This window comes from Podarcis melisellensis (assembly GCF_964234715.1).
Source record: "Podarcis melisellensis genome assembly, chromosome: Z".
In the NCBI taxonomy this organism is placed as follows: Eukaryota; Metazoa; Chordata; class Lepidosauria; order Squamata; family Lacertidae; genus Podarcis; species Podarcis melisellensis.
Genome location: NC_138547.1, coordinates 20,414,675 through 20,440,221, shown reverse-complemented (window position 1 = coordinate 20,440,221; position 25,547 = coordinate 20,414,675). Strand labels below are relative to the sequence as shown.

Genomic DNA, 25,547 nt, shown 5'->3' with positions numbered 1-25,547 from the left:
TCAGGACAAGACAGTCCCTGCCCACAGGCTTACAACCTAAAACACAAACAAAGCAGGGCACGCAAGGGAAAAGGGACGGGGAGGGAAGAGGAAAACCCAAATCCAAACTCAGGCACCATTCTTCTAAAACAATTTCTAAAAATGGGTTATAAATCTCTGCAGGTGAAGAGGCGGCAGGCTCGCTTTTTCTGCTCCCAATTTCATAGGCAAGAAATACCTGCTCACAACTCATTCATTTGGACAGGAAAAAGGCAGGCAAGCAGGTGCGGGGTACCTAAGCTGGCCGATCTCTGGGGAGCAAGTGCGCCTACAATGGTGTCGGGATGTCGCCTTTCCTGCAAAGTCTTTGGCTCAGCCCCTCTGAACCCCGGCTTTTCTGGGTTCCTAGTCTGGCTCTCTAGCCACTACCCAGCTCTGCCCCCTGGAGTACAGTACTTCCCACCGCCTCCAATGAACTGCAGATTTGCAAAGTCAGAAGGGGTCCCAAGTGACATCTAGCCCACCCCCCCTGCATTGCGGGAAGCGACGGTGGAGAAGCCCCGCGAAGCCCCCGGGCTGCGCCTTTAAGGGAAGGGCAGGCGGAGCGGTAAGAGGGCGAGGCGCTGGGCGGGTACGGAAGGAGGCAGGCGAACAAAGCCCAGCCCGTCTCTGGCGCTAGTGGGAGGGGACTTGCAGCTGCGCGCCGGGCTGGATAGTGCTTCTGCGGTCGCCTGCTCCACCTCCAACTGGGTCCATTGAGAGCCGGCGCGGAAGCCGAAGCGGCCGTGGGAGAAGGAAAGAGAAGAGCCAGCCGGCTCCCAGCTGATGCGGCGTCAAGTCGCCGTCACACCAGATTTATCCAGGTAGTTTCTTCCATTTGCTCCCAAATCTTTTTTCTTGCGTCCGTGCGGAGGGCCGTTGGCACCGGCGTAGCAACCCCTGCCGGCGCCTGGGGTGGGTGGTTGTACACGCAACTCCCCCCCACAACCATGGGGACGGGGTATCCAAATGGGCGGGACGCGTCGCCCGAGCAAATGCATCTCTCCCGGCCAGCCCACCCAGCGCTGCTGGAAAAAACACTGCGGGGCGCGCGGGACTCGGGAGGGAAGCCTGCAGGCCGGCGCGCGGCAGCTGCACTTCTCCCTGGTGTCCCTTCTAGGTGCCCTCCCGGCGCCGCATCCCGCAGTGTTTTTCCAACGGTGCTGGGCCCGCTCGCGGCCGGGAGGGATGCAGCGGCTGGGGAGACCTGCAGGCCGCGCACCACCCGCGGCGCAACCCGCGGCCCGCCCGCTGGAGGGCGCCCTGCCGTACCGCCCCTCTCTTCCCTTTCTCCGCTATTGCCGTTGGTGGTGAGCAGCCGTCGTTCAGCCCCTGTATTCTCCTCTCCTCCCCACCCCCGGTGGTTTAAGGAGCGCCCTAGCTGGGCTGCCCCCCTTCCACCCCTTCGACGCCTTCCCTCAACAAGGCTGTAATTATAAAGGGAGAATTGCGGGGTGGGGTGGGGTGGGGGGAGGTTGGGCTTCCTTCTCTCTTTGCAAAATAGAAGCATGACTCTCATCTTTATTGCCCTTCTTTCCATCATCTCCTCCCAAGGAACCATGGGGCACCCTCCGCTGGAGTTCAGCGATTGTTACCTGGACAGCCCTGACTTCAGAGAAAGGCTCAAATGTTATGAGCAGGAGCTGGAGAGGACCAACAAGTTCATCAAGGATGTCATCAAAGATGGAAATGCTCTCATCGGCGCCATCAAAAGTAAGGAGAGCCTGAAAACTCACCTGTATGTGTGTGGAAAAAAGGCCAGAAGAGCAGATTCAGGCCCAGTTGATCCCCGCTTCCCAGCAGGGACAACCCAGCTAAAAACATTTGCACTGGGTATAAAATAATGCACCACCTCAATTTTATGTCTAATGATAAGTATAATACAGTGGTACCTCTGGTTGTGTACTTAATCCGTTCCGGAGGTCCGTTCTTAACCTGCAACTGTTCTTAACCTGAAGCACCACTTTAGCTAATGAGGCCTCCCGCTGCCGCTGCACCGCTGGAGCACGATTTCTGTTCTCATCCTGAAACAAAGTTCTTAACCCGAGGTACTATTTCTGGGTTAGCGGAGTCTAACTTGAAGCGTATGTAACCTGAAGCGTATGTAACCCGAGGTACCACTGTAATAGCAATATTTGTTGAGGATCACACAACCATTTGTTGAGTTCACACAGGGTTTTCTTTAGAAAACGGACAAATGCAACCACATATCATAAGATGAGACCGCACTGTCAGATTGTCAAAGCACAGGAGCAAATCTTCACATAAGGTCAGAAATGCATAGTTCATTATTCAGAATTGTGCACGCATTGAGCACGAAAAATTTATTTTGCTAAGAATTACATAAAACATACCGTATTTTTCGCTCTATAAGACGCACGTTTCCCCTCCTAAAAAGTAAGGGGAAATGTTTGTGCATCTTATGGAGTGAGTGCAGGCTGCACAGCTTTCGCTGAAGCTAGGAGAGCAAGAGGGATCGGTGCGCACCGATCCCTCTTGCTGTTCTGACTTCGCTTCGCTAGAGAGGCACTGCACAGCTTTCCCTCTCTGCGCAGCGCCCCTTCAGCGAAGTGGGAGGAGAAATGAAAGGGGCTCCGTTTCTCCTCCTGCTTTGCTGGAGAGGCACTGAGCAGAGAGGGAGAGAATTTTTTTTTTCTTCTCTTCCTCTAAAACTAGGTGCGTCTTATGGTCTGGTGCGTCTTATAGATCGAAAAATACGGTATGCATGATAGTTAGGCCCCAGGCAGCCCAGTAATTTGTATTGGCTCTCCTCGTTGTGTGTGAGAGAGACAGAGAAACATGGTGCCTGAGTGCCTTTGCGTGTATGGGGATAGGGATTTCTCCTTGCAGCCTTGATTTTTCTCTCCCCTCCTCCGCAAAAAAATATTGACTGTACTCCCCAGCTTTTAGCTGCTTTTGTTTTCATCAGGATTAAATGCATCAGTGCCTTGAGTGCGTGTGTGTCATTGACCTGTCTGCACTGTACATTTAGAGCACTTTCATCCCACTTTAAAACAGACATTGCGCCTTTCAGAGAATCCTGGGAACTGTGCTGAGAGGTGTTACGAGACCCCTATTCCCCTCCTCAGAGCTACAGTTCCCAGTGTGGTGTAATGATCAATCCCTCTTCCCAGGGAACTCAAGGAATTGTAGCTCTGGGAGGGGAATATGGAGGTTACTCCTAACAACTCTTTGTTACCCTTAAACTACACGAGCCAGGATTCTTTGGGGATGCCATGACTGTTTAATGTGGGATGATACTGCTTTGAATGTATAGTACAGATTGGTCTTTAAATGTACTAGGAGGTAGATTAAGGCTGGTGTTGACTTCCTTGTGTTTGTTTAGGTGTCCCTAGCATAGTGCTGAGGATATTGAATTGTTAATCAGAAGACTTTGGATTGCCAGAGGAGCTCTGCATGTTCTCTTGCAAGCAATATTAAACTTGCAGAAAGAGGCCTTGTGGATGCTTCCTATAAAGACATCCAGTTACTGAGGCTCTCGGAGCAGTTTATGACACAAAACATGATTTAAATGAACCCAGGAATAAACACTTTCCAAACACACCCAGTAAAATCATTGCATGCTGACTCAGTCCTAGGCAGAAGATCTCCACACACTGAACAGTAAAAGTTGCCTTTTAAAATCCTGCTGCCACCCACCATCTCTGCTTTTTCTTGAGTTACAGGAGGTCTATGTAGGAAGCAGGCTCCAAAGTATTGCTACTGGTTCCAGGTTTAATTGGGACTGCTTCTGGTGATTTGTAAGGTGCAGTTCCTTAGAGTTCGCATTCCACAGAAAAAAAAACCAAAAACCCAGCACTCCCCCCCCCCCGCCCATTGTGTAGGAAGATGCATGTATATTTCAATGCATGGAAAGGGAAATGTGCAAAATGTTATCCAGAAATTGCTCATCGTACATTATGTTGAATAAGCAAGAAACTTATCCACTCCTTCGCAGCAGCAGGGAAGATGAGCTGTGGTGAACGTTTCCTGTGCTGCTGATGACATCTTTATGGAGAAGAGGGCTATTGAAGGCTACTAGCCATGATGGCTATGCCCTGCTTCCGTGGTTGCAGCCATGCTTCTGAATCCCTGTAGCTGGAAACCACAGGATGGGAAAGGGCTGTTGGACTCCAATCCTACTTGTGGGTTTCCCATTGGGGCATCTGGCTGGCCACTGTGAGAACAGGATACTGGTCCCCTTCTCCCTGATCCAGCAGGCTCTTCTTTTAGCTTATGTAAGGACACAGGTGGTCCCAAATTCCTATAAAACAGGTGTGGTCATTTTAAAGCAATGGGGCAGGTCAGGAATGCTCCTTTTTACCCCAGTCTTAGTCAGGATCTCCTTTTGCTGCCATTTGAATCCATTGGTTTGGATCCTCCCCTCTGAGCAACAGGAAACCAGCTTGCTCCATCTTCCGAGGGACAGCCCTTCAGATATTTGAAGGTGGCTGTCATATCAATGATTTGACAACATGCTCCTACTCAGCGGTTTTCTATAGATGTTAAAAAGCATGGGTGGAAAAACTCAAACTCTGAGGAACCCCACACTGAAGACACCACAGGGCCAAGGAGCAACCCCCAAGCATCACTCCCCAGCTACACAAAGATTAGATGGGGAATGCCAGTGGTACATGTGAAAAGGATCTAGGGGTCCTGGTAGACCACAAACTGAACATGAGTCAACAGTGTGATGCCGCACCAGAAAAGCTATTGCTATTCTGGGCTGCATCAGCAGAAGTCTATAGTGTCCCAATCAAGGGAAGTAATAGTACTGCTCTATTCTGCCTTGGTCAGACCACACCTGGAGTACTATGTCCAGGAGGATATTGACAAGCTGAAAGGTGACCAAGATAATAGAGGGTCTGGAAACCAAGCCTGATGAGGAATTGTGGATGGAGCTGGGTATGTTAAGCCTAGAAAAGAGAAGATAAACATGATTGCCATCCTCAGATATCTGAAGGGGTATTACATGAAAGATGGCGCAAGCTTGTTTTCTCCTGCTCTGGAGTGTAGGACCCGAACCAATAGCTTCAAGGTACAAGAATGGAGATTCCAACTAAACCTTGGGAAGAACTTTCTGACAGTCAGAATAGTGGTACAGTGGACAGTGGGAGGTAATGGTCTCTTCTTCCTTGGAGGTTTTTAAGCAGAGCTTGGATGGCCATTTGTCATGGATGAGCTAGTTGAGGTTCCTGCACTGAAGGGGGTTGGACTGGATGCCCTTCAGTGTCCTTTCCAGCTCTACAGTTCTTTGATTCTATGATTCTGTGCAGTGCTTCCCCCTCCCCTAGAAAAATAGGTGCTGATACAATGAAGCTGTTACAGTAAGTGCAACACTTTTTAACAACAAAAAAGAGATGCTGGTACTATGTACCCTTGCATACCCCCTGAAAATAAGCACTGATTCTATGACTTGCAGAGGTTCTCTCACCACTTGAACTTTCCGTGCTTGGATAACATAGAATTGCTGCACCATTCCTCAACCTGGTGCCCTCCAGATGTTTTGGAATATAGCATCCCTCAGCCCCAGTCTGCTCGGTCATCTCCATAGTCCATCCTTGCCCGTGAAGAGAAAATAATGTTACATATTTATATGCAGTTTAGCAGAACCCCATTGGCTCTATAATGGAGCAAGTTGGGCACAGATGGGGCTTCTGAATTTTTTTATAAAGAGGTACCTTTTGGGGGACTTGATGCTCAGGGTTTCCAGAATGCAAGCCTTTTCCAGATGGTCCGTGGCATCCCCGGATTTGTGGTAGAAGACAGAAGATGGCACTTTAAGTATACAGTGGTACCTTGGGTTACAGATGCTTCCGGTTACAGACTCCGCTAACCCAGAAATAGTACCTCGGGGTAAGAACTTTGTTTCAGGATGAGAACAGAAATCATGCGCCAGCAGCACAGCCGCAGCGGGAGGCCCTATTAGCTAAAGTGGTACCTCAGGTTAAGAACGGACCTCCAGAACGAATTAAGTTCTTTTTTTTTTAAAAAAAAATTTTTTAATTAATTTTCATCCAGTTATACATTTTATCCCAGATACAACAAATTATGCCTGTTTTGAACTTCCTTCAGCATCTCTGATAGAACGAATTAAGTTCTTAACCCGAGGTACCACTGTATTGATTTTTAATAATATTTTTATTGGGTCTTTTATTGTATTGCTGTTTGAATTCTTTCTATGGAATAAGTGAAAAACAATAACACCAAAAATAAAAGTATAATTAAAAACCATACAGTTGATACAACAGGCAGAAAAATGATGTAAGTGGTCCTCCAAAACCTCCAGCAGTTTTCATGTGGGGATATTTATGGTAAGGTAGACATCCAGCATCAAGCTGTTTGCAGATGCTTCATTGAGCCTTGTTATTCAGAAGCATAGACTGCTGTACTGCAAACTGAACATGCTTTTTATGTTTTTGAGTAACTCTGCAGAGGACAAGGGTGTCAGGCTTCTTCGCTTTGCACACAGTGTCCCTCCACTCAGGTAGGAAATCAATTATGCTGACACCGACATGGCCTTTCACAACGTAACACGTAGGTGTGCTTGTTCCTTTTCAAGTATGCCAATGCTGCATCCGACTGGTTCAGGCTTTGGGGCTTTCCTGTGCATGCTGAAATTCCCAGGTTCATTCCTCAGCATTTCCAGGATAGACTGAAATCCTGGAAAGTCACTGCAGATTAAATCCAAGGCATGCACTGCAAATTCTGAGGGGTGGCGGTTTGTTAGTATTTTTCAACCTGTCAACTAGGCTGCTGGACCTTTGATTAGTAAGCATCATTAGCACCACTAGGTTTGTACATATGCCAATTCACAGAAAATTTCATGGGCCCAATTCAAGCTGCTGTTCCTTTTCAAGCCCTGTATGGCTTGGGTCCAAGTACCTGAAGGAGAAGGTCTTCTGCTGAGGTTATTTTCCAGGTAGCTGGTATTGATGTATAATGCAACCAGTATAGAGTTAAAGCAGGCATCTCTCATTCTTTACAGTTGAATTCAAAGCTGACCTACAGTCTTGCTGCAGAATTTTTGGAAAGATATGCTTGGCAATGAGCTCATCTTCTTTTGTGCATGTTTTGGAGCAAGATATAGGGTATTGCCGTTGGAGCTGTTCCATCTGTTTTGCAGCCTTAAACTCGTAGGTTTAATTATAAGCAGTCTATGTACCATCTGTGCACCTACATGGAAATTTAGATCAAATTAGCATGCATGCACCAGTGGGGTATAAACACTCTGCGGCCTCCCCTTACATTTGGGTAATGTTGTAAGCTGTTTGTGGGTTCGGCTGTGGAAATCTGTTTGCAGAACAGCCACTGAATAGAGATGCATGTGGCCCTTGTCCTTTGATTGCAATTGGTGATAGTAATATTCTTTCCCAGTGATCTGAATAAGTTTGGCCATAAATGCTTGACTAGCCAGTGAGGCCAGAGAGAAGCATTATGGCACTTAAGCTACCAAGTAAAAACGGATTTTGAACTAGTTCAACCACTACTGTTTCCTCCAAAAGATTTTGGGAAGTATAACTTTGGGAGACAAAGAGATCTCCTAAGAATAGTAGCCTCCCCTTTCCAAAGGGGCTGCTGAATTGGTTGGAACTGAGCTAGCAGACATGCCAATTTTTCTCATTTGCTTGCATTTTTAAAATATTGGCAAGTTTTTGCATGTTCTATACAATAAAACCAGCAAGCAATAATTTAAATTGTGTATTTTTTGCTGGCTCAGTTATGTGCTGTTTTGTTGTGTTGCTGGACTTTCTTAAATGGATATGGTTAACTTACTGATTTGACTATATACAAAGTTCTTAAAGGGTTTCCCACCTCCGAATCACTATGGAGAGATTGGTGGAATACACATTTTTTAAAAGTAAGCAAAATACATGAATAGTTTGGCTAGATTTTCTGATGTACACAATACAACTGGTTTTTAAACTTTGAATGGTGAGGTGCAAACCTTAAAAATGAACATAAGTAATATCTGTGTAATCTGGGCTGTAAACCAAAACATCTTAAAATGTGTTCCCAGCTTTCTGGGATGCTAAACAGTTGGATTAATGACAGTCAGGCTTGGGGCCAAATTTCAGTCATACAGAATGCAGGAATATTTTAGGAAGCCTGCTTATCTTGGGTCTGACCATAGTCGTTGCTCATTTATATAGCACCATCACAGGAATATCAGAAGCTGTGTTATATCAAGTCAGATCATTGGTCCATCTTGCTCAGTATTGCCTGCACTGGCTGGCAGTGACTCTAGGGCTTCAGACAAGAAGGGAAGGATTGTTCAGTCAGCAAAGTATGGGACTCTTAATCTCAAGGTTGTGGGTTCGAGCCCCACACTGGGCAAAAAGATTCCTGCATGTTTTTAATGTACAGTCATACCATGGATCCTGAATACCTTACGAGTCAAATGTTTTGGCTCCCGAATGCCGCAATCCTGGAAGTGAGTGTTTCAGTTTGTGAACGTTCTTTGGAAACCAAACGTCTGATATGGCTTCCGATTGGCTTCAGGAGCTTCCTGCAGCCAATTGAAAGCCGCGCCTTGGTTTCCAAACATTTTGGAAGTTGAATGGACTTCCAGAATGGATTCCGTTCGACTTTCATGGTACAACTGTATGTCCAACCTTGGTTTTAATGTTTCTATAAGGGATTGTTCATTTGTTTGTAAGTTGCTTTGGGTTACCTTGGGGAAGACGAAGTGACCAGCAAATTTAGTAAATAAGAATAACAACCCCCCCCCACAAGGATCTGGTTACCCACTGTGAGAACAGGATGCTGGACTAGCCTGATCCAGCACCTCCGCTCATGTTCAGACTCACTCCAGCTCTCCAGGGGTTCAGGCAGGGAACATTCCCATCCCTACCTGGGTATGGAACCATGCAAAGCAGATGTTCTGCCACTGAGCCGCAACCGTCCCCCTAAAGAAGCTGACTGAGCAAACAAACAGGAAGGGAAGGGGTTAAGCGACTGCTCCACCTGCTTGTGCCACCTCCACTTGTTACTTCAGCACACACCCCCCAACTGTTGTTCATCCAAAAAACTGGGAGGAAAGGTGGCAGACAAGTTCATGGCATGTAGCAGGACCTTTCTTTTAGCTTGGGGTGAAATAAATTTTGTGTGTGTTTAAAATGCACATGTACAGTATAGCGTAACAATGTGCAACCTCAGCACACCTGTGTGAAAACTAGTGAAACATACATTTGTTTACCTGCATTTTGTAAGGGGGGGGAACCTCCCCCCAGCTCATATAATGAGAGTTTTCTAATGTGTGTAGGATCCTAGACGCCTTGACGAAGGGCCACACTGTAATTCTTTGAGGCCTTCGGTTGTAATTAAAGAAAACAAGTGTGAAACGTCTTCTAGTACATCTGTTTCTTGGCTCATAATACCACGAGAGAAGAGTCTGCCCATAAATTCCTTTCTGCTTCTCTCAGAAGCACGTGCAAAAAGAAATACATGGGTGTTTCCTTCTGCATCCTCAGATTGTTGAGAGTGCCCCACCTGGCTCAAAAATCCTTTTGTGCAATTCGGGAGAAGAAATAAAAACGTCCTCCTGAACTTCCAGTGCCCACTTACTAATTGGATATATAATTACCCACCTCCTGGTTTTCCGGCAAATGGAAGCATAATATTTTTCCATGCCGTGCAAAAGCCAGTTCTCAGAAGGCTTTTCGGGAAATTCCAATTAAAGGCTGTTGTACATGAAAGAAAGTCACAACATTTAATCTGTTATCTGAGGTGACCTGGAGGTGAACTCCTGGAGGAGTGTAAGCTCACATCAACACCATATATTCAAAGCACTCTTAGACCATCTTAACAGTCATGGCTTCCTCCAAAGAATCCTGGGAACTAGTTCATTAAGGTTCTTCTAACTCTCCCCCTCCTCCTTTGCAAACTAGAGTTCTGAGGATTCTTTCATGGTGGTGGGGAATCCATTACTGTTAAAAGGAGCGCCTCTGCTTTAATGATGTGGATGATGTAGATATGACATGAGTCATAGAACCATAGAACTGTAACTTGAATCTATTGGTTTAGGTCCTACCCTCTGGATCAAGAGAAAACAAGCTTGCTCTTCCATGTGACAGCCCTTTAGATATTTGAAGATGGCTTTCATATCTCCTCTCAGTCTCATCTTATCCAAGCCAAACATACCTAACTCCCTCATTCTTCATAAGGCTTAATTTCCAGACCCTTAATCATCCAACTTGTCTATATCCTTCTGAAATTGTGGCACCCAGAACCGGACACAGTACTCCAGAAGGATTCTCACCAAGGCAAAATAGAGTGATATTATTAGTTCACTTGATCTGGACCCTATGCTTCTGTTGATGCAGCCTAGAATAACATTAGTTTTTTTTCTGCTTCTGCTTCTGCATCACACTGTTAACTCATGTTAAGTCTGACTCCACAGCTGAATAGCAATTGCTGGAAACCACAGAAGGGGAGAGTTCTGTTGTACTTGAATCCTGTTCATCAATTTCCCATTGGGGCATCTTTTCGGCCGCTGCAAGAACATGATGTTGGGCTAGGACTTTGGCCTGACCCAGCAGGCTCTTCATAGGATATTATGATATTATGTGTGGTTTGTGGGATGACAGCAACTTCATCTTTCCAGCAACTTTGAGCATTGCTGTGGCAGTGGGGGAATCGTTGAGGAAGCCTCCCTGGTGGTCAGGCTCTATCTATCCAGGCCAGCAGTCTGCCACCAAGTCCAGATGAAAATGGTCTCCCCTGGAGGTAGAATGGCAGTGTGCTTCTAGGAGATATGAAATGAGTGGTGTGTGGTTCAAAGCCATGAAGGGAGGCTTATGAGAGAGAAGAACCACACACACACATACAGTCACTCTAAGATTAGGGGAATTTTTAAAGCAGCTGTTTAGGTTTTCCCCCCATCTCCTCCCAGCAATACATAATAGCTTGTGTTTGCTTTGGAACCCAGCCCAAGCACTGTAGGAATGATCTGTGTTGGTTGTGATGTCACCCTGATGCAAGCTCTTCTCGCTGGGTATCACTAAAACTGCTTTGCATGCAGAAGATTCCAGGTTCAATCCCGATTGCATCTCCCAGGTAAGTCTGGGAATGTCCCCTATCTGGAGTCCCCTGCCTGGAACCCTGGAAAGCCCCTGCAGGTCAGTGTAGGCAGTTGTGAGTTTAATGGATCAATAAAAACATAAGCAGAGCCTGTGGGTAACCCACAAGCAGGGTTCAAGTGCGAGAGCCCTCTCCATTTCCCTGTGATGTCTAGCAATTATGTGAATCAACAGAAGGCAGCTTTCTGTGTACATGTGTTGTAAGGGGAGGCACCATGGCTTGGTGGTAGAGAACCTGCTTCACATGCAGAAGGTCCTGGGTTCAGTTCCCAGCAGCATCTCCAGGTTGCGCTGGAAGTGTCCCCTGCCTGAAACCCTGAAGAGCCACTGCTGGCCAGTACTGAGCTAGATGGACCAATGGTCTCAGACAACTTCCTATGGATAGCAGAAGGTGTCAGTTAAAACAAAGGAACATTTGTGTGGAGAGCACTGCCCACCTTCCCCCCAAAAAATACAGGGGAGAAAAGGAAAGGCAAGCATAGGAAGCTGTCTCCCACTGAGTAACAACATTAGTCCATTTAGCTTAGTATTGTCTGCACTGACTTCCCGTGTGTCAGAGGCAAGCCAGCAATAAATCATGCTGTGCAGGTTGGAGTTAACTCTTTATTAGCAAAAACATGATCGACACAGGAGTGTCAGGCCTAAGGAACACAGTATCCCTTATTCATATTTTAATAGGTTTGTTTTTTAAATATTGTTTTAATTTGATTAGGGCTTAATTATTTTTTATCTATGATATTTTATGAATGTTTTTAGCTTTTTGTATCTATGTTGTTTTAATTTATGGAAGCCACCTTGAAAAAAATTTCTGTCAAAAATAGGGAATGTGGAAAAATAAATTAGGCCATGCATGAGGATTTACTCTGTTCTTGAACCTCACATTCCTGTGACTTTCCTGTTCTCTTCAGCCCCTCTCCCTGCTTCTCTGAGGCAGTTTCCACTTCCCTTCTTCCTCAGCGACTCTGCTCCTTCAGTGCCTTCTTCCTATTCAGCTTGCCAATTTGCTTCTCATTACTTCACCCTATTTGTTTTGTTGACAGCAGAGTGTGGCCCTTCCTGCCCTCTTGGACACCGTGTCGGAATTTGCTTCCAACCAAGCTGCCTTTCCACTTAGTTCCAGGACTCACCCTTTCCTGCTATGCGATTAGGGTACACCAGAATTGCATCTTACATGCAGTTGAGTTGTGTGATTTCAACCATACATGGTTGAAGGTGAGCTGCTTGAAATTGTTCAAATCAAATCCCAAGCAAAAGAGGTTAAAAGCTCTTTTCTCACTGAGTCTGCTTGGCACAAAAATAGCTTTTCAACTCTTGTTTGAGGGGCAAGGCCGACTCAGTGCCCCAGCTCTGGGATGCTGTTGCAAGATCTCACCGGGCGCAAGATCTTGTTTGAACATCCTTGGCTTCTCAGAACTGGCACAACCAAGCAAGGCAGAGGACTTAAAGCCTCTTTTAGTGCCAGGTCTGCTTGAGTTGCCCAGCATAAAAAGAACCTTTGAGCTCTTTGCCTTACCTGCTGGGCAAGGCCCCTTAGCTGTGTGATTTTTGGAAGTACAGGGGATTCTCTCTCCCCTCCCCTGCTAGCTGCAGGGGTGGCTCCAAGAGGCTGGGTATACATGGAGCTCTTGGAACTGAACCCCCATGTAAGATGTGATCATAGTCCGTGCCTAGGTAGGCCTCCTCATACGGCTGGTAATTAAAGTTTTTGGAACTTGAGTACAGAGGATATTGCAAATAAGGTGGTCATCTTCTGTACTTCCACACATCCACTGTGTAAAGAGTACAGATCCCCCCCCTGCCCCCCGCAGCAAATATTAGCCTAGGCTGCACCAGAGATCTCTTCTGGCTTCCTGCATGAAAAATGTCCTGTGCTACAAAAGCACCATTAGTTCAGAGCCAGCCTGTGGTGCATTGATGATGATGTTTGAGGGGTCCTCCTGCTGGATGCTCAGAAGAAGCCTTCTGTCTTGTGGAAAGCTGCTAAAACAACTTTGCATTTTCCAAAACATTTGGGCTGGCAGTAGGAGCAAATGTAAATGGGCAGCTCTGGTTTGGTCGAGCAGTGGGTGTGAAGAGAGCCATTCTTCCCTTTTGCTTCTACATCTTTTGACAGCAAAGCACTTCAAGGCAGGCTGACTTAGATGGTTGTTGGCCAAAGGGGAATGTAAACTTTCTCTATCCTTACCTGGTTTTTATAGGAAAAATGCAATGCAGAGAAAAGGAAGTACTTCATGCAGTGCACAGTAAAACTATGGAACTTGCTCCCAAAGGAGGCAGTGAAACCTGACTGGCTTTAATAGAGGATTCAACAAATTCATGGAGGGAGAGAGGGCTACTGATGGCTACAAGCCACGGTCGCTGTGCTTTACCCTCCACAGCTGGAGACAGTAATGCTTCGAATACCAGTTGCTGGAAACCGCAGAGGGCAGAGAGGCCTTGTGTTCTGGTCCTGCTTGCAGGTTTTGCAGAAGTGGCATCTGTTCACGGGCTCCCTGTTGCTTGGCTGCAGTTTGCACAAATCTTCCAGGCTGTGTTCGTCTGCAGAGAACTGACTTTTGTGGCTTTGGAGAAACGTGACTATCGGTTGTGCTGACAAAAGGCCTTCCAGGCTGCATTTTTAAATAACAAGCTACACTTTCCAGTAAAAGGGTGCCTGGCTGCCTAGAGTAAATATCCCTACTTGCATGGCTGGCTTTAATGGCATAGCTGCTTATGTCCAAGCACAGTGTCTTCAGCTTTTAAAAACAAAATGCTAGAGCATCAGTGCATTGATGTGAATTTGGAGTCATTCTGGATCTTGCAGCTGTCATGCAGAACGCAACCAAAATGGTGCCGTGGGCTTGGAGGAGGTTGGAATAGTGGATTGTGTGCTTCTTAGGATGTAATTCCTGCATTGCAGGGGGCTGGACTAGATTACCCTTGGGGTTGCTTCCAACTCGACGATTCTTTGATACTGTGGTAAAGCAATGAGAGGTTTTGTGTGCAGCTGCAACTCTTCTTAATGCTAACATTTAAAAAAAAATATTCCTGCTGACCAGGAGATGCTTCCTTGACATCATTGGTCAGCTGTTGCATGCAATTGGCTTATCCCAGGAAGGAAACCATTGAAGTGAGGGGGGGTGTCTTTGTGACCCATTTTCTCCCATATAAGAAGTGCCTGAGCAAAAATGTCAAAGTAAGATATAAGAGATCTCCATGTGCCAGTTTCCTGTTTTGGTGGTGTGGGTGCATGTACACAAACGTTCACAAAGTGCTTTTCCACTTTTTAGTCATGTTTGTTGCCCTCACCAGGAGACTTGACCCTACCTCACCCATCAGAGACTTAACATCTCAAAGATCCATCTGCATTTCAAATTCTAGACCAATTTCAAGCCTGATTTACCGCAGCAGCTGCCAACCAAGAAACCCTGGGAATCTCCAGCAAAAGAATTTCCAGCAATCTGGCAGAGCCATAATTCCTAGAGTTCTTTCAGGGAGGCAGTTTTGAAATGTTTTGTTGCAGCAGTCAAATGCACCCTTAATGTGCTAGCACGGGGGTAGCAAAAACATGGCGCCCTCCTGGTGTGTGTGGACTACACTTCCCACACCCCTGACCCATTGGCCTTGTTGGCTGGGGGCTGATGGGGCCGTAGTGCAACAACATTTGGAGGGCACCATTTTGGCTATCCGTCTGCTAGACTGAAGATCTTCTTCTGACTTGTGAAGCCGGTGTGGCATAGTGGTCAGAGGGGCGCAGTAGGACCTGGAAGAGACCAGAGTTCAAATCCTCACTTGGGTTAGTCACTGCCTCTCAGCCTAACCTACCTTACAGGGTTGTTGTGGGAATTTAATGAGGAAGAGAACTTTTGTATGGTGGGATATAAAAGTAATAAACCCAAAAATGGGCCATGAAGTTTGTGATGGGTACAGTAGATGCTAGTGACAGAAAAGGGACTGTGTTGTCTTTTAGGTCTAAATCTGCTCTTATCACAAAGCCCCATAAACAACTCTACTGAAAGAACAAGTCAAAGAAAGGGTTTATTGCGTGTTTGTGTATAGGGGATAAAGCTTGCAGAACAGGCATTGCAGTGCTCACCTCTGAAAGCAGCCACATGTGGTGGGTGGGCTGTCTTTAGCAACACCCCTCTCATTGTCTTTAGCAATCCCCCCTTGAGCCGTCACTGAGGTTTCCTTTCAGCTTATCCATGAGGCTGTTGAGCTAACCTGTTGAGGTGTGTGTCTTCCAGAACAAAGTGTTTTTCAAAAGGAACAAGGGTTTATTCTCTTCAAGAAGGGAATTCAGCTGCCAAAAGCTTACTCCTTTCATCTGAGGATTTGGGCCTGAACTAGATGTAAACAAGACAGTATTATAATATTTACTATGTATATCCTGCCTTTTCCCCAGTCAGGGACTCAAAGCGGCTTACAGATAAAATAGAAACATCCAAAAGCATAGGGAAAAAACAAAAACGGTAATCAAAAAGCAATTAAACACTATCGTATTTTTCACTCTATAAGACGCACCAGACCATAAGACGCACCTAGTTTTTGGAGGAGGAAAACAAGAAAAAAATATATATTCTGAATCCCAGAAGCCAGGACAGCAAGCAGGATCACAGCTCAGCGATCCCGCTTGCTGTCCTGGCTTCTCAGACAGCCGCGCGCAGCCTCTCCCCAGCAGCGGGATGAAGGCTCCTGTTGCCCGGGAGAGGCTGTGCACGGCTAAGTGTCCCCCAAGAGCCGCACTCCCTTTAAAGAGCATGTGGAGTGTGTGTGCGACTCTTGGGGGCTTTCCCCCTTACTTATTAGAAGGGGGGAAAGTGTGTCTTATAGAGCGAAAAATATGGTAATTAGAATTCAAACACCACCTTTTGGGTAGAGGTGTATTTTACCCCCACACTATATTTGCTTAGAAATGAAACTAAAACTTAATTTTTTTGATCAGCTTTTTAGAGGCTGATGGGTAAAGTAATTGCTGAGTTGTGATGTTGCTAATTATGCCCTTTATGTATTTTAGGATAACTGTTTTATCATTTTTGTTTATTATGTCCTATACTTTTTATGTTGCCTTAAATCAGATGTGAACTGTCCCATGGCCCTTTTTTGGTGAAGGGCAGTATGGAAACACCTTAAATACCTGACAGAAACATATGCTTGGAACCTTGTTGTGGTGAGGGGAAGGTGTCTGGGACTGGGGTCTGCATTGTGTGGGGTTAAATGCCCCCTGCTAAAGCATCTCCAATTCCCAACTACTAGTCTGGAGGTAGCCCATCCTGTTTGAAAAGGGTTGTTGGGGTGATGTCTGGATCACCAGATGATCACCAACACCAGTGCACATAAGTCCTGGCCAATGCACAAACTTTCATTGGATTCCAGTTAAGGTTCAGTTTTGCTCAGTAGCAACCCATTAAAGCAGGGAATAAACCCTACACAGTGAAAACCACAGTGGTACCCACTGCATAAATCTGAACTGTGATTGCAGTCTAATGAACATTGGTGCATTAACTACAGTGGTGCCTCGCAAGACGAAAATAATCCGTTCCGCGAGTCTCTTCGTCTAGCGGTTTTTTCGTCTTGCGAAGCAACCCTATTAGCGGCTTAGTGGATTAGCACTATTAGCGGCTATTAAAGGCTTAGCGGCTTAGCGGGCTAAAAGGCTATTAGCGGCTTAGCGGCTTAGAAAAAGGGGGGGAAAGCGAAAAAAATCGCAAGACTCGCAAGACGAAAACGTCTTGCGAAGGAAGCCCATAGGGAAATTCGTCTTGAGCAGCGCATCGAAAAACGGAAAACCCTTTCGTCTAGCGGGTTTTTCATCTTGCGAGGCATTCGTCTTGCGGGGCACCACTGTAGTTTTTAGTAATGGTTATTCATGAATGTCATTGGATCACCAGATTAACATATGGTTATTTGCAACATCCAGTTTCATCCCTAAGTAAAGGCGGCTTCTAAGGAAATTATTGGAGTTTGTGGATTGCTGCATAAATTGCATCCTACAGAAAGAGTGCTGACTTTGAAGAAGCTGAAACTTAGCTTCTCTGTTGTGTGCAAAAACATTGAGACCATTTTTTTGTAAGCTCTCCATTGTCGTGAATGCAAAAAGAATTTGCAGCTAAAAGTTTCTGGAGGGCATATGGGGATATAACGTTCAATGAAATTGTCAAGGGTGGAATGTGGGGTTTTGTTATGCTTTATTTCCTTTCACAGTGGCCAAGGGATCCTTTCCTTGAATTTTGCAAATCCTCCCTTTGGTGGTCTTGCCTCTGCAGACTTACCACTGCCTCCTTTTCCTGAAAATCCCAGTGATACCCTCAGCTGTCATTTCCTGTAAGCATTTCCTGTAAGCATGTTACTACCCCTTATGTATGTAAAGTTTTTTCCCTACTTTTTTTAAAAAAAGTGTCCTTTGCTTTTGCAGAACACAACAAAAACAATAAAAATAGCTGTTACAAGTTCATAAGAACACCCTCTGAGTTAATGATAGCACAGAAGGAGAGGAAATGTGATGTCGCATCATGTAATTGATGCCGTAAACCAGAGGTGAAATTAGTTTGCTGCCACTGGGTGCAGAGCCGAGAGGGTGCTTCAGGGGCAGCACAACAAAGATATAGAAAAGAAGGCGAGAGGGCACCAAATTTTGGAGTTGCATAGACACCGCTTAAATTTGAGACCCCAAAGTCAGACCTCAAAGTCCTCCACTGTGTGAACAGTATTTTAGTATAATAAAACCCTCCAGATTCTTCTGTGAATCTCTGGAAGAGTCATTTTCTGATTGTCTTGTCTCACATACAAAATAATTGGTTGCTAAGCTGTGTGGTGCTGTGGTCAGAAGGTCGGTGGTTCGAATCCCCGCGACAGGTTGAGCTCCCATTGCTTGGTCCCTGCTTCTGCCCACCTAGGAGTTCGAAAGCACGTCAAAGTGCAAGTAGATAAATAGGTACCGCTCTGGCGGGAAGCTAAACAGCGTTTCCGTGCGCTGCTCTGGTTCGCCAGAAGCAGCTTAGTCATGCTGGCCACATGACCCGGAAGCTGTCTGCGGACAAACGCCGGCTCCCTTGGCCTATAGAGCGAGATGAGCGTGCAACCCCAGAGGTGTCTGTTACTGGACCTAACGGTCAGGGGTACGTTTACCTTTTTAAGCTGTGTAAGAAGAAAGTGGACCTGTCTTTTCTCCAGCAGCAGAGTCTTTTAGCTCCTGTTTGTTTGTGGCGTGATGAGAGGGCTGTGATACTTTGTTCTATTTTTGCTAATTTTTGAGGTTTGTTTTTTAAGGGATGCTTTCTCTTTTATCCAGGCTCCTCTGGTGACTGCTTTCATTGTGTCCCAAAGGAGCAGTTATAATATTGTCTATGTCCTTTTATTTAAAGTAGTTTTGGAGAGTTCTTGTGAGACTCTCTCTGATTGATTGATTGATTGATTGATTGATTGACTGAGTTAGGATGGGACTGAAGGACTATGTTGTGCTGGTTCATGTTTCCTCTCCTATTTTAAGGGTAGCTTCTACTGAGGCGTGATCTGTGATTTTGATGTTACCTATAATCGTTGACTCAACCAAGGGAGCCAGGCCTTGTGTGAGCAGAATGCTATCCAGTCTGGACATTGATTTTATTTTAATGTAAAAGGATGGACTTTCTGTAAACAAAACCAGTCTCCGCCCTGCTGCAACCTACCTCTACAGCTTGCTGTAGTTCAATTAAAGCTCGGGGGAAGATGTCACAAGGAAACTGATCTCTTGGAGCTTTTATTTTCTTTTACAGCTGAGACATCTAGGGAGGCTGGAAAAAATGCTACTGGAAAGAAATCAATTCCCCCCTCCAATGGTCTCTTTGAAATGATAAAATAAACTCGCCCTTCTCCCCACAAAACACCAAAATCCAGAAGAAGTTTAAAAATGGTTCAGAAACGCCACAGGAAACCACTTTTGCACGGGAAGAAATCTTTATGAGAAAGGGAAGGACTGGGTTAGGCACAGCCCCAGTTGGGAACAGTTCATCTTTTTTTAAAACGGGGGATTCTCAGAGCCGGTGGCTGTTGGTGCAGAACTTTAGGAAATGAGTCTTAAGTCCAGGAAATCTCCTGTGTTGAAGCCTGATCCCTTTGCTGCATTGCTTCTGGCTCGAAACAGCCTAGGTCCTCCCAAGACAATTTTGTTTTGTTTTCTCGCTGCAAAGGCCTTTTAACTCATTCTATTGAATGGGAAGCTTGTGGCCCCCCAGATGTTGCTGGACTCCATCTCCCCTTATCCCTGACCACCTTGGCTCCTGGGAGCTGAAGTCTAGAGGCTCGGGGGGGGGGGAGAGTTAGATGCTTGAACTTCTTTTTTTGCTTTGTAAATATATTGGGAGTTTTAAAATTATCCTTTTTTTGTTTTGCTTCTTTCACATGCAGATATAGATGTGGGAAAACTGGTTGCATCATGCCACAGTTACAAAAGGGGAGACTTACTCCATCTCACGTGCCACATATACTACCTAGTTCACATTTATAGGTTTCAGTGTGGCAGAACCCTGCACTCTGGAACTCCCTGCCTATTGACATCAGGCAGGCAGCTTCACTGTTCCCTTTTCGGTGCAAAATGCACCTGGTGCCTGACTACCAAGAAAAAAAATATTCTGAATCCCAGAAGCCAGGACAGCAAGTAGGATCGCTGTGCAGTGATCCGCTTGCTGTCCTGGCTTATGGGATAGCTGCATGCAGCCTCTCCCGGGCAGTGGGATGAAGGCTCCCATTGCCCGGGAGAGGCTGTGCGCGGCTAAGGCTCCCCCAAGAGCCGTGCTCCCTTTAAAGAGCATGCGGAGTGTGTGTGCGGCTCTTTGGGGCTTTTCCCTGAGGAGGGAGAAGGGCAGCTCTTTAAAGGGAGCACTGAGCAGAGCCTCCCGCTTGCATTTGCTCCATAACACACACACACATTTCCCCTTACTTTTTAGGAGGGGAAAAGTGTGTCTTATAGAGTGAAAAATATGGTAGTTCTGAACACTGCATGGAGGAGAGCTCCGTTGATGGCTACTGGTCAGAATGACTGTGCTCTGCTTCCGTGGTCAGAGGCAGCAATGCTTCTGAATACCAGTTGCTGGAAGATAGGAAAAGTGTTGCCCTTGTGTGCGTATTCTACTTCCTGGTTTCCTAAAAAGGTCTCTTGGTGGCCACTATTAGAAGAGGATGTTGGACTAGATGGGCCATTGGCCTGATCCAGCAGCGCTTTTCTGAAGTTCTTATCCACATAGTGTGCCCAAAGCCCCCTCCCTGGGGTAATGATCTGTGTGGCAGGCATTGCTTTGAGAAGCTATTTGTGGCCTTTTGCCACGCTAAAGGTCTCTGCCCCATAGGCCATGGCACTGCCTGCTGTGAGTCAAAATGAGTCACTGTTAACTCTTCCAAGTGGATCAGCCTGCCATAGGGAGGACATAATGTTTATACTGGCTTCCCGGAAGAGGAGAGATTGCTAGTCTCCTTTTCAAAACATCCCTTCTGACTTAAGTGTTGTCTTTTGGGTTGAAGGTGATCATTACTGGAGCTGGTGGGCTGCTTCCAAAATTAGCATCCTCCCTCTCCTCCTTCTGCCTGTCTCCTGTCTTCCTTGGTCATATCTAGTAGAACAAAAAAAGTGTGCTTTGAGGCTTGACACTCCCCCCTCCCCCACTCCCCAGAATTGGCAGACGATGAAGTGTGGTGGCCTGGCAGTTACATCATGACCAGAGTCTCGTCCGTCGTCCCCCCCCCCCCCAGACATGTAGGGAGAAAGGAGGAGGAGGAAGAGGCTAGTGGCTGCCATGGTCTGTTACATTCACTCTTTTGGTAAAAGCCATAGATGTGTCTCTATTTCTGCAGAATTTCCTGCAAGAATTTGCTTGCTGCATCTACCAGGAGCCAGCTTTTACCAGCACGGTATGATCACGTCTTGCGTGGGGATTATGATCCGGGAATGGCATGTATACACAAAAAAAGTGTATTATCAAACTGCCTGCTTGGAATCGCCCCCACGCGAACATTCTTACATTTCCAGAGCTGTGTGCCGAGAGGACTTTGAGAGCATCTCAGAACCCAGTAAGCAAGCCTGAGAGGTTAAAAGCTCTTACTCTGCTGGGAAAACCCTGTGCAGAAAGAGCTTTCAAGCTCTTCACCTTCTGTGTGTTTAACTTGTGTGATTTCAACTGGGCAGCCGTCAAACCATGTAAGGCTGAAATCACACAAGTTAAAAGTGTGTAAGGAATGATCAAACTGTATTGCTGGACAGACACGTGTTATTGTTCTTTATTAGAAAGCAAAGTCCCCAGCTCTTTTGATGAACAACACATGTGAGCTCTTCCAAGGATAGAAACAGTGGCCGAGATATAATGATTCTTGAGAATCTGGCCTGATATCCTGTAGAGCTGCTGCCATTCAGTGTTGACAGTACTGAGCTTGATGGACCAAAAGCCTGAGTCAGTATAAGACAGCTCCCAATATTCCAGCTTTTCTGCTTATAAATGCATAAACAGACTAGGAGCAGGTCACAGTGTTCTGTCTCTTTTCTATTATTTGAAGACCTTCCATGGGCTAATGCATGGTGGAGTTCTCTGAAGATGTTGCTAAGCCCTGTATCTTACTTTTAATGTGGGATGTACTGGACAACGTGTTCTCTGGTGCTTGTGAGCAGTTTGGTGACCTCATGTCCTTCGTGAGCTGCATCTTGGCATTCCAGAACCAAGATTTCTGCCAGCAGATTTTCAGCCCAGCCTGATGAGTTCCAGCTGTTTGTGGCTTTGGAGCAGAGCAGTCACTTTCGTCATGTGTGAATGTCGATAAGACAGAGCCATAATACCATTATACAAATCTACGGTGCAACCACATTTGGACCACTGTGCACAGTCCTGGTCTCCTCATGTTAAAAAAGGATATTGCAGATTTGGAAAACGTTCAGAAAAGGGCAACCAGATCAATCAAGGTGGTGGAGTGACCCCCCCCCTTGAAGGAGAGGTTGCAGAGTTTGGGACTTCTCATTCTAGAGAAAAAGTGACCAAGAGACAACACAATAGAAGTTTATAAAAGTATGCATGCCATGGAGAAAGTGGATAGAGGAAAAAAAAAATCTCCCTCATAATTCTAGAACATCTGATGAAATTGAATGTTAGAAGATTCAGGACATATGAAAGGAAGTACCATATTTTTTGCTCTATAAGACTCACTTTTTCCCTCCTAAAAAGTAAGGGGAAATGTGTGTGCCTCTTATGGAGTGAATGCAGGCTGCACAGCTATCCCAGAAGCCAGAACAGCAAGAGGGATTGCTGCTTTCACTGTGCAGCAATCCCTCTTGCTGTTCTGGCTTCTGAGATTCAGAACATTTTTTTTCTTGTTTTCCTCCTCCAAAAACTAGGTGCGTCTTGTGGTCTGGTGCGTATTATAGAGCGAAAAATATGGTACTTTTTCATGCAGCACATAGTTAAACTGTGAAACTCCCTCCCTCAAGAGGCAGTAATGGCCACCGACTGGGATGGTTTTAAAAGAGAATGAGACAAATTCATGGAGGAGAGGGCTGTTGATGGTTACCAACCACAGCTGGAGGCAGCAATGATTCTGAATACCAGTTGCTGGAAACCACAGGAGTAGAGATTTGCTTTTGTGCCCACGTTCTTCTCCTTGGTTTCCCAATGGGGCATCTTGTTGCCTAATTGTAAGAGCAGGGTGCTGGAATAGGGAGCTGGACCATTGGCCTGTTTCAGCAGGCTCTTCTTAGGTTCTAAGAGTTAACAGTGGAACTTTTGGATATGCTCGCTGACTTGCTCCTTCTCTGTATGTTTTGCTTTCCACTCCAACAGCAATACGTTGGGCATGGGAAGGAGAGAGCTGAAGTTTTAGTGGGTCCCCCCACCTCAAAGACACAGCTTGGGTGTGCCTTCTAACACTTTCTCAAGGCAGCTTTGCAAAGAGGCTGGTGGGGCTTTGCATTGCGCAAACAATAAAAACACAAGCTTCTGTCCAGGGTGCATGTGTTTTCCTTCCTTGCCATAAAATAATAAGACTTTGCTCTGGGAAGAACGTAGCTGAGTTTACTTGGATAGCTCATTGAACTGCTTGTGAGATTTCCCACTTGGCCAGGGTGACTCATTTGGCTTCCTGCCTTGGTTTGTCCTGCGGAGAACTCTCAAGGAGGAAATTCTGAAATCGTCCGCCTTCTGCAGTCTTGAGGAGAAGTGGTTGCTTGCTATAATAAGCAGAAGTCTTGCAGGACCCCTCTTCAGTTTTGCATGTTGCTCTAGGCATTCATTGGAAGATTATTACTATTTATTTTATTGGTCACCTTTTTGCCATGGCAACTCAAAGCAACTTACCTACCTACATTAAAACTAGGGGTGCGGTGGGGAATACATTAAAACACCCCTCCCACACTAAAAGGCCATATATAAAGCCAAAGACCTGGTTGAAAGGGAATGTTTTTGCCTTTCTCCTGAAGATATTATTAATATCACTATTAAATTTATTAATTTTGTATACTTCCCTTCATCCATAGGTATAGGGCAATTCACAAGAAATACAATATTAAAACATAAAATACACAATAAAAACAAGAACAAAAGAAAAACACAAAGAGATAACTCCCCCCCCCCATATGTAAAGGTGATGCTTAGCAAACCTCACTGGAGAGAGAGCATTCTGTAAGTGGGGAGCCACCATGGAAAAGGCCCCGTTCTCATGTTGCCACCTTCCAAACTACTTCTGAGGAGGGGGCATACAAAGAAGGGTCTCAGATGATGATCACAGGGTTAGGGTAGTTTCATGTGGGGAGATGCAATGCTTTTAAGGTATTGGGGTTCCAAGCCACATAAGACTTTATAGGTCAAAGCAATATCCACTTTGCTGGCTAAGCAAGGTGAAATTGTTTTGGTTCAGCTCACCTGTTTTGACATTCTGTTTGTTTGCAATGTTTATAATGTTTTTAAAGACATGAGACATGGCAATAGAATGTTGCAGCCCTGGACCCCTTTGGGGAGGAAGGGCAGGATAGATTGGGTATATGCAATTTTTGTGTAGATGCAGAAGCCTTGGAACCAAATTCCCACATGTTGTGATCCTGTGGTATTTAGTTCTAACCAACTCTCCAGGGTTTCAGGAAGGAGTCTTTCCTAGTTCTATGTGGAGAAGTCATTAGGGGTGTTAATTCGTGCTAAGCAGATGTTCTGTCACTCAGCTGCAGCCCTTCCACCTGTGCTCCTTTGAAGAAAGATGCCAACAATGCAGAAGTCCCTAGCAGACACCCTTTGCTTTTGGGCAGTCTGAAGGGCAGCCTGCTGCTGATTGATTTTCTTTTGTTTGCCTGTTCCAGCTTCTAGAAGATCTTTGAGTTGGACTGTAACAACATAAGGTACTTTTGCATCATGTCATTGTGTTGCTAAAGGTTGCTGTGGCTGAAAACAGCGTCCAGGCCAACATTTGCATCTTCTCTCTCTCTCTCTCTCTCTCTCTCTCTCTCTCTCTCTCTCTCTCTCTCTCTCTCTCTCTCTCCCCCCCCCTTCCTCCCTGTGTGTGTGTGTGTATTCAATTTTGGCTCTAATTAAGCCCAGCATATTTCTTTACACAAGAATGTTGCACCTGTGGTCTGCATATGCTTCTTAGCAAAGAAGAGGAATCAGGAATGTTCCTAAAATAATCTGGCATGGTAGGTCAGGAAACCCTTGCCTTCTAGGAGCAGGCATGGCCTTAACCAGGGGTAGGCAACCTAAGGCCCGGGGGCCGGATCCAGCCCAATCGCCTTCTAAATCTGGCCTGTGGACGGTCCGGGAATCAGCGTGTTTTTACATAAGTAGAATGTGTCATTTTATTTAAAATGCATCTCTGGGTTATTTGTGGGGCCTTTTACATGAGTAGAATGTGTGCTTTTATTGCTTTTATTTAAAATGGATCTCTGGGTTATTTGTGGGGCATAGGAATTTGTTCATTTACCAACTATATTTTTAGGGTAATATAGTATAAATAAAATATAGTCAGGCTCACCACATGGTCTGAGGGAGAGTGGACTGGCTCACAGCTGAAAAAGGTTGCTGACCCCTGGCCTTTATTGTGTGGCTGATCCCCCCCTCCCCCCCGTCTCATGGGAGCCTGCCAAGTCAAGGCTGTTCATCTTAACCAAAGGGTTAACTAACAACAGCAGCAGCAGCAAAAAGAAAGAAAGAAAGAAAGAGAGAGAGAGAGAAAGAAAGACGGACGCCTATTGTGTTAATAGGCACAGGGCCATCCTAGGAAGTCCCCAGGAAATATGTCTGGAATTTACAATCCATTGCTTTGGTACGGTTGCTGTTCTTCCTTGGCATGAAAAGTCGTGTGTGTGCAGTGCCCTTTCTCAGGTTCTGTAACTTGTATTTTGTTTAGCATTAACATTTCAATCTGCATGTCAAATGTACAGTAGTGTGCATTACAAATCTCCATCCCCCCTCGTGTGTGTGTGTGTGTGTGTGTGTGTGTGTATATATATATATATATATGCAGGTTTTGGTGTCC

The 25,547-nt window shown here is 45.7% G+C and overlaps 1 protein-coding gene across 2 annotated transcripts in view; it reads left to right on the top strand.

Annotated features, from left to right (window-relative positions):
* Positions 1 to 633: 633 nt before the first annotated feature.
* The window catches only part of OPHN1 (oligophrenin 1), a 120,331-nt gene continuing 95,417 nt past the window's right edge, over positions 634 to 25,547 (top strand). Inside the window, exons 1-2 of one of the 2 annotated variants that reach the window (XM_081897802.1) lie at positions 634 to 842; positions 1,573 to 1,731. In XM_081897802.1, coding sequence (XP_081753928.1) covers positions 1,578 to 1,731 — 154 coding nt within the window. In that variant the 5' untranslated portion in view covers positions 634 to 842; positions 1,573 to 1,577. Of the gene's footprint in view, positions 843 to 1,572; positions 1,732 to 24,605; positions 24,709 to 25,547 lie in introns of those variants that run through there. The other variant, XM_081897803.1, reaches the window with a different exon arrangement.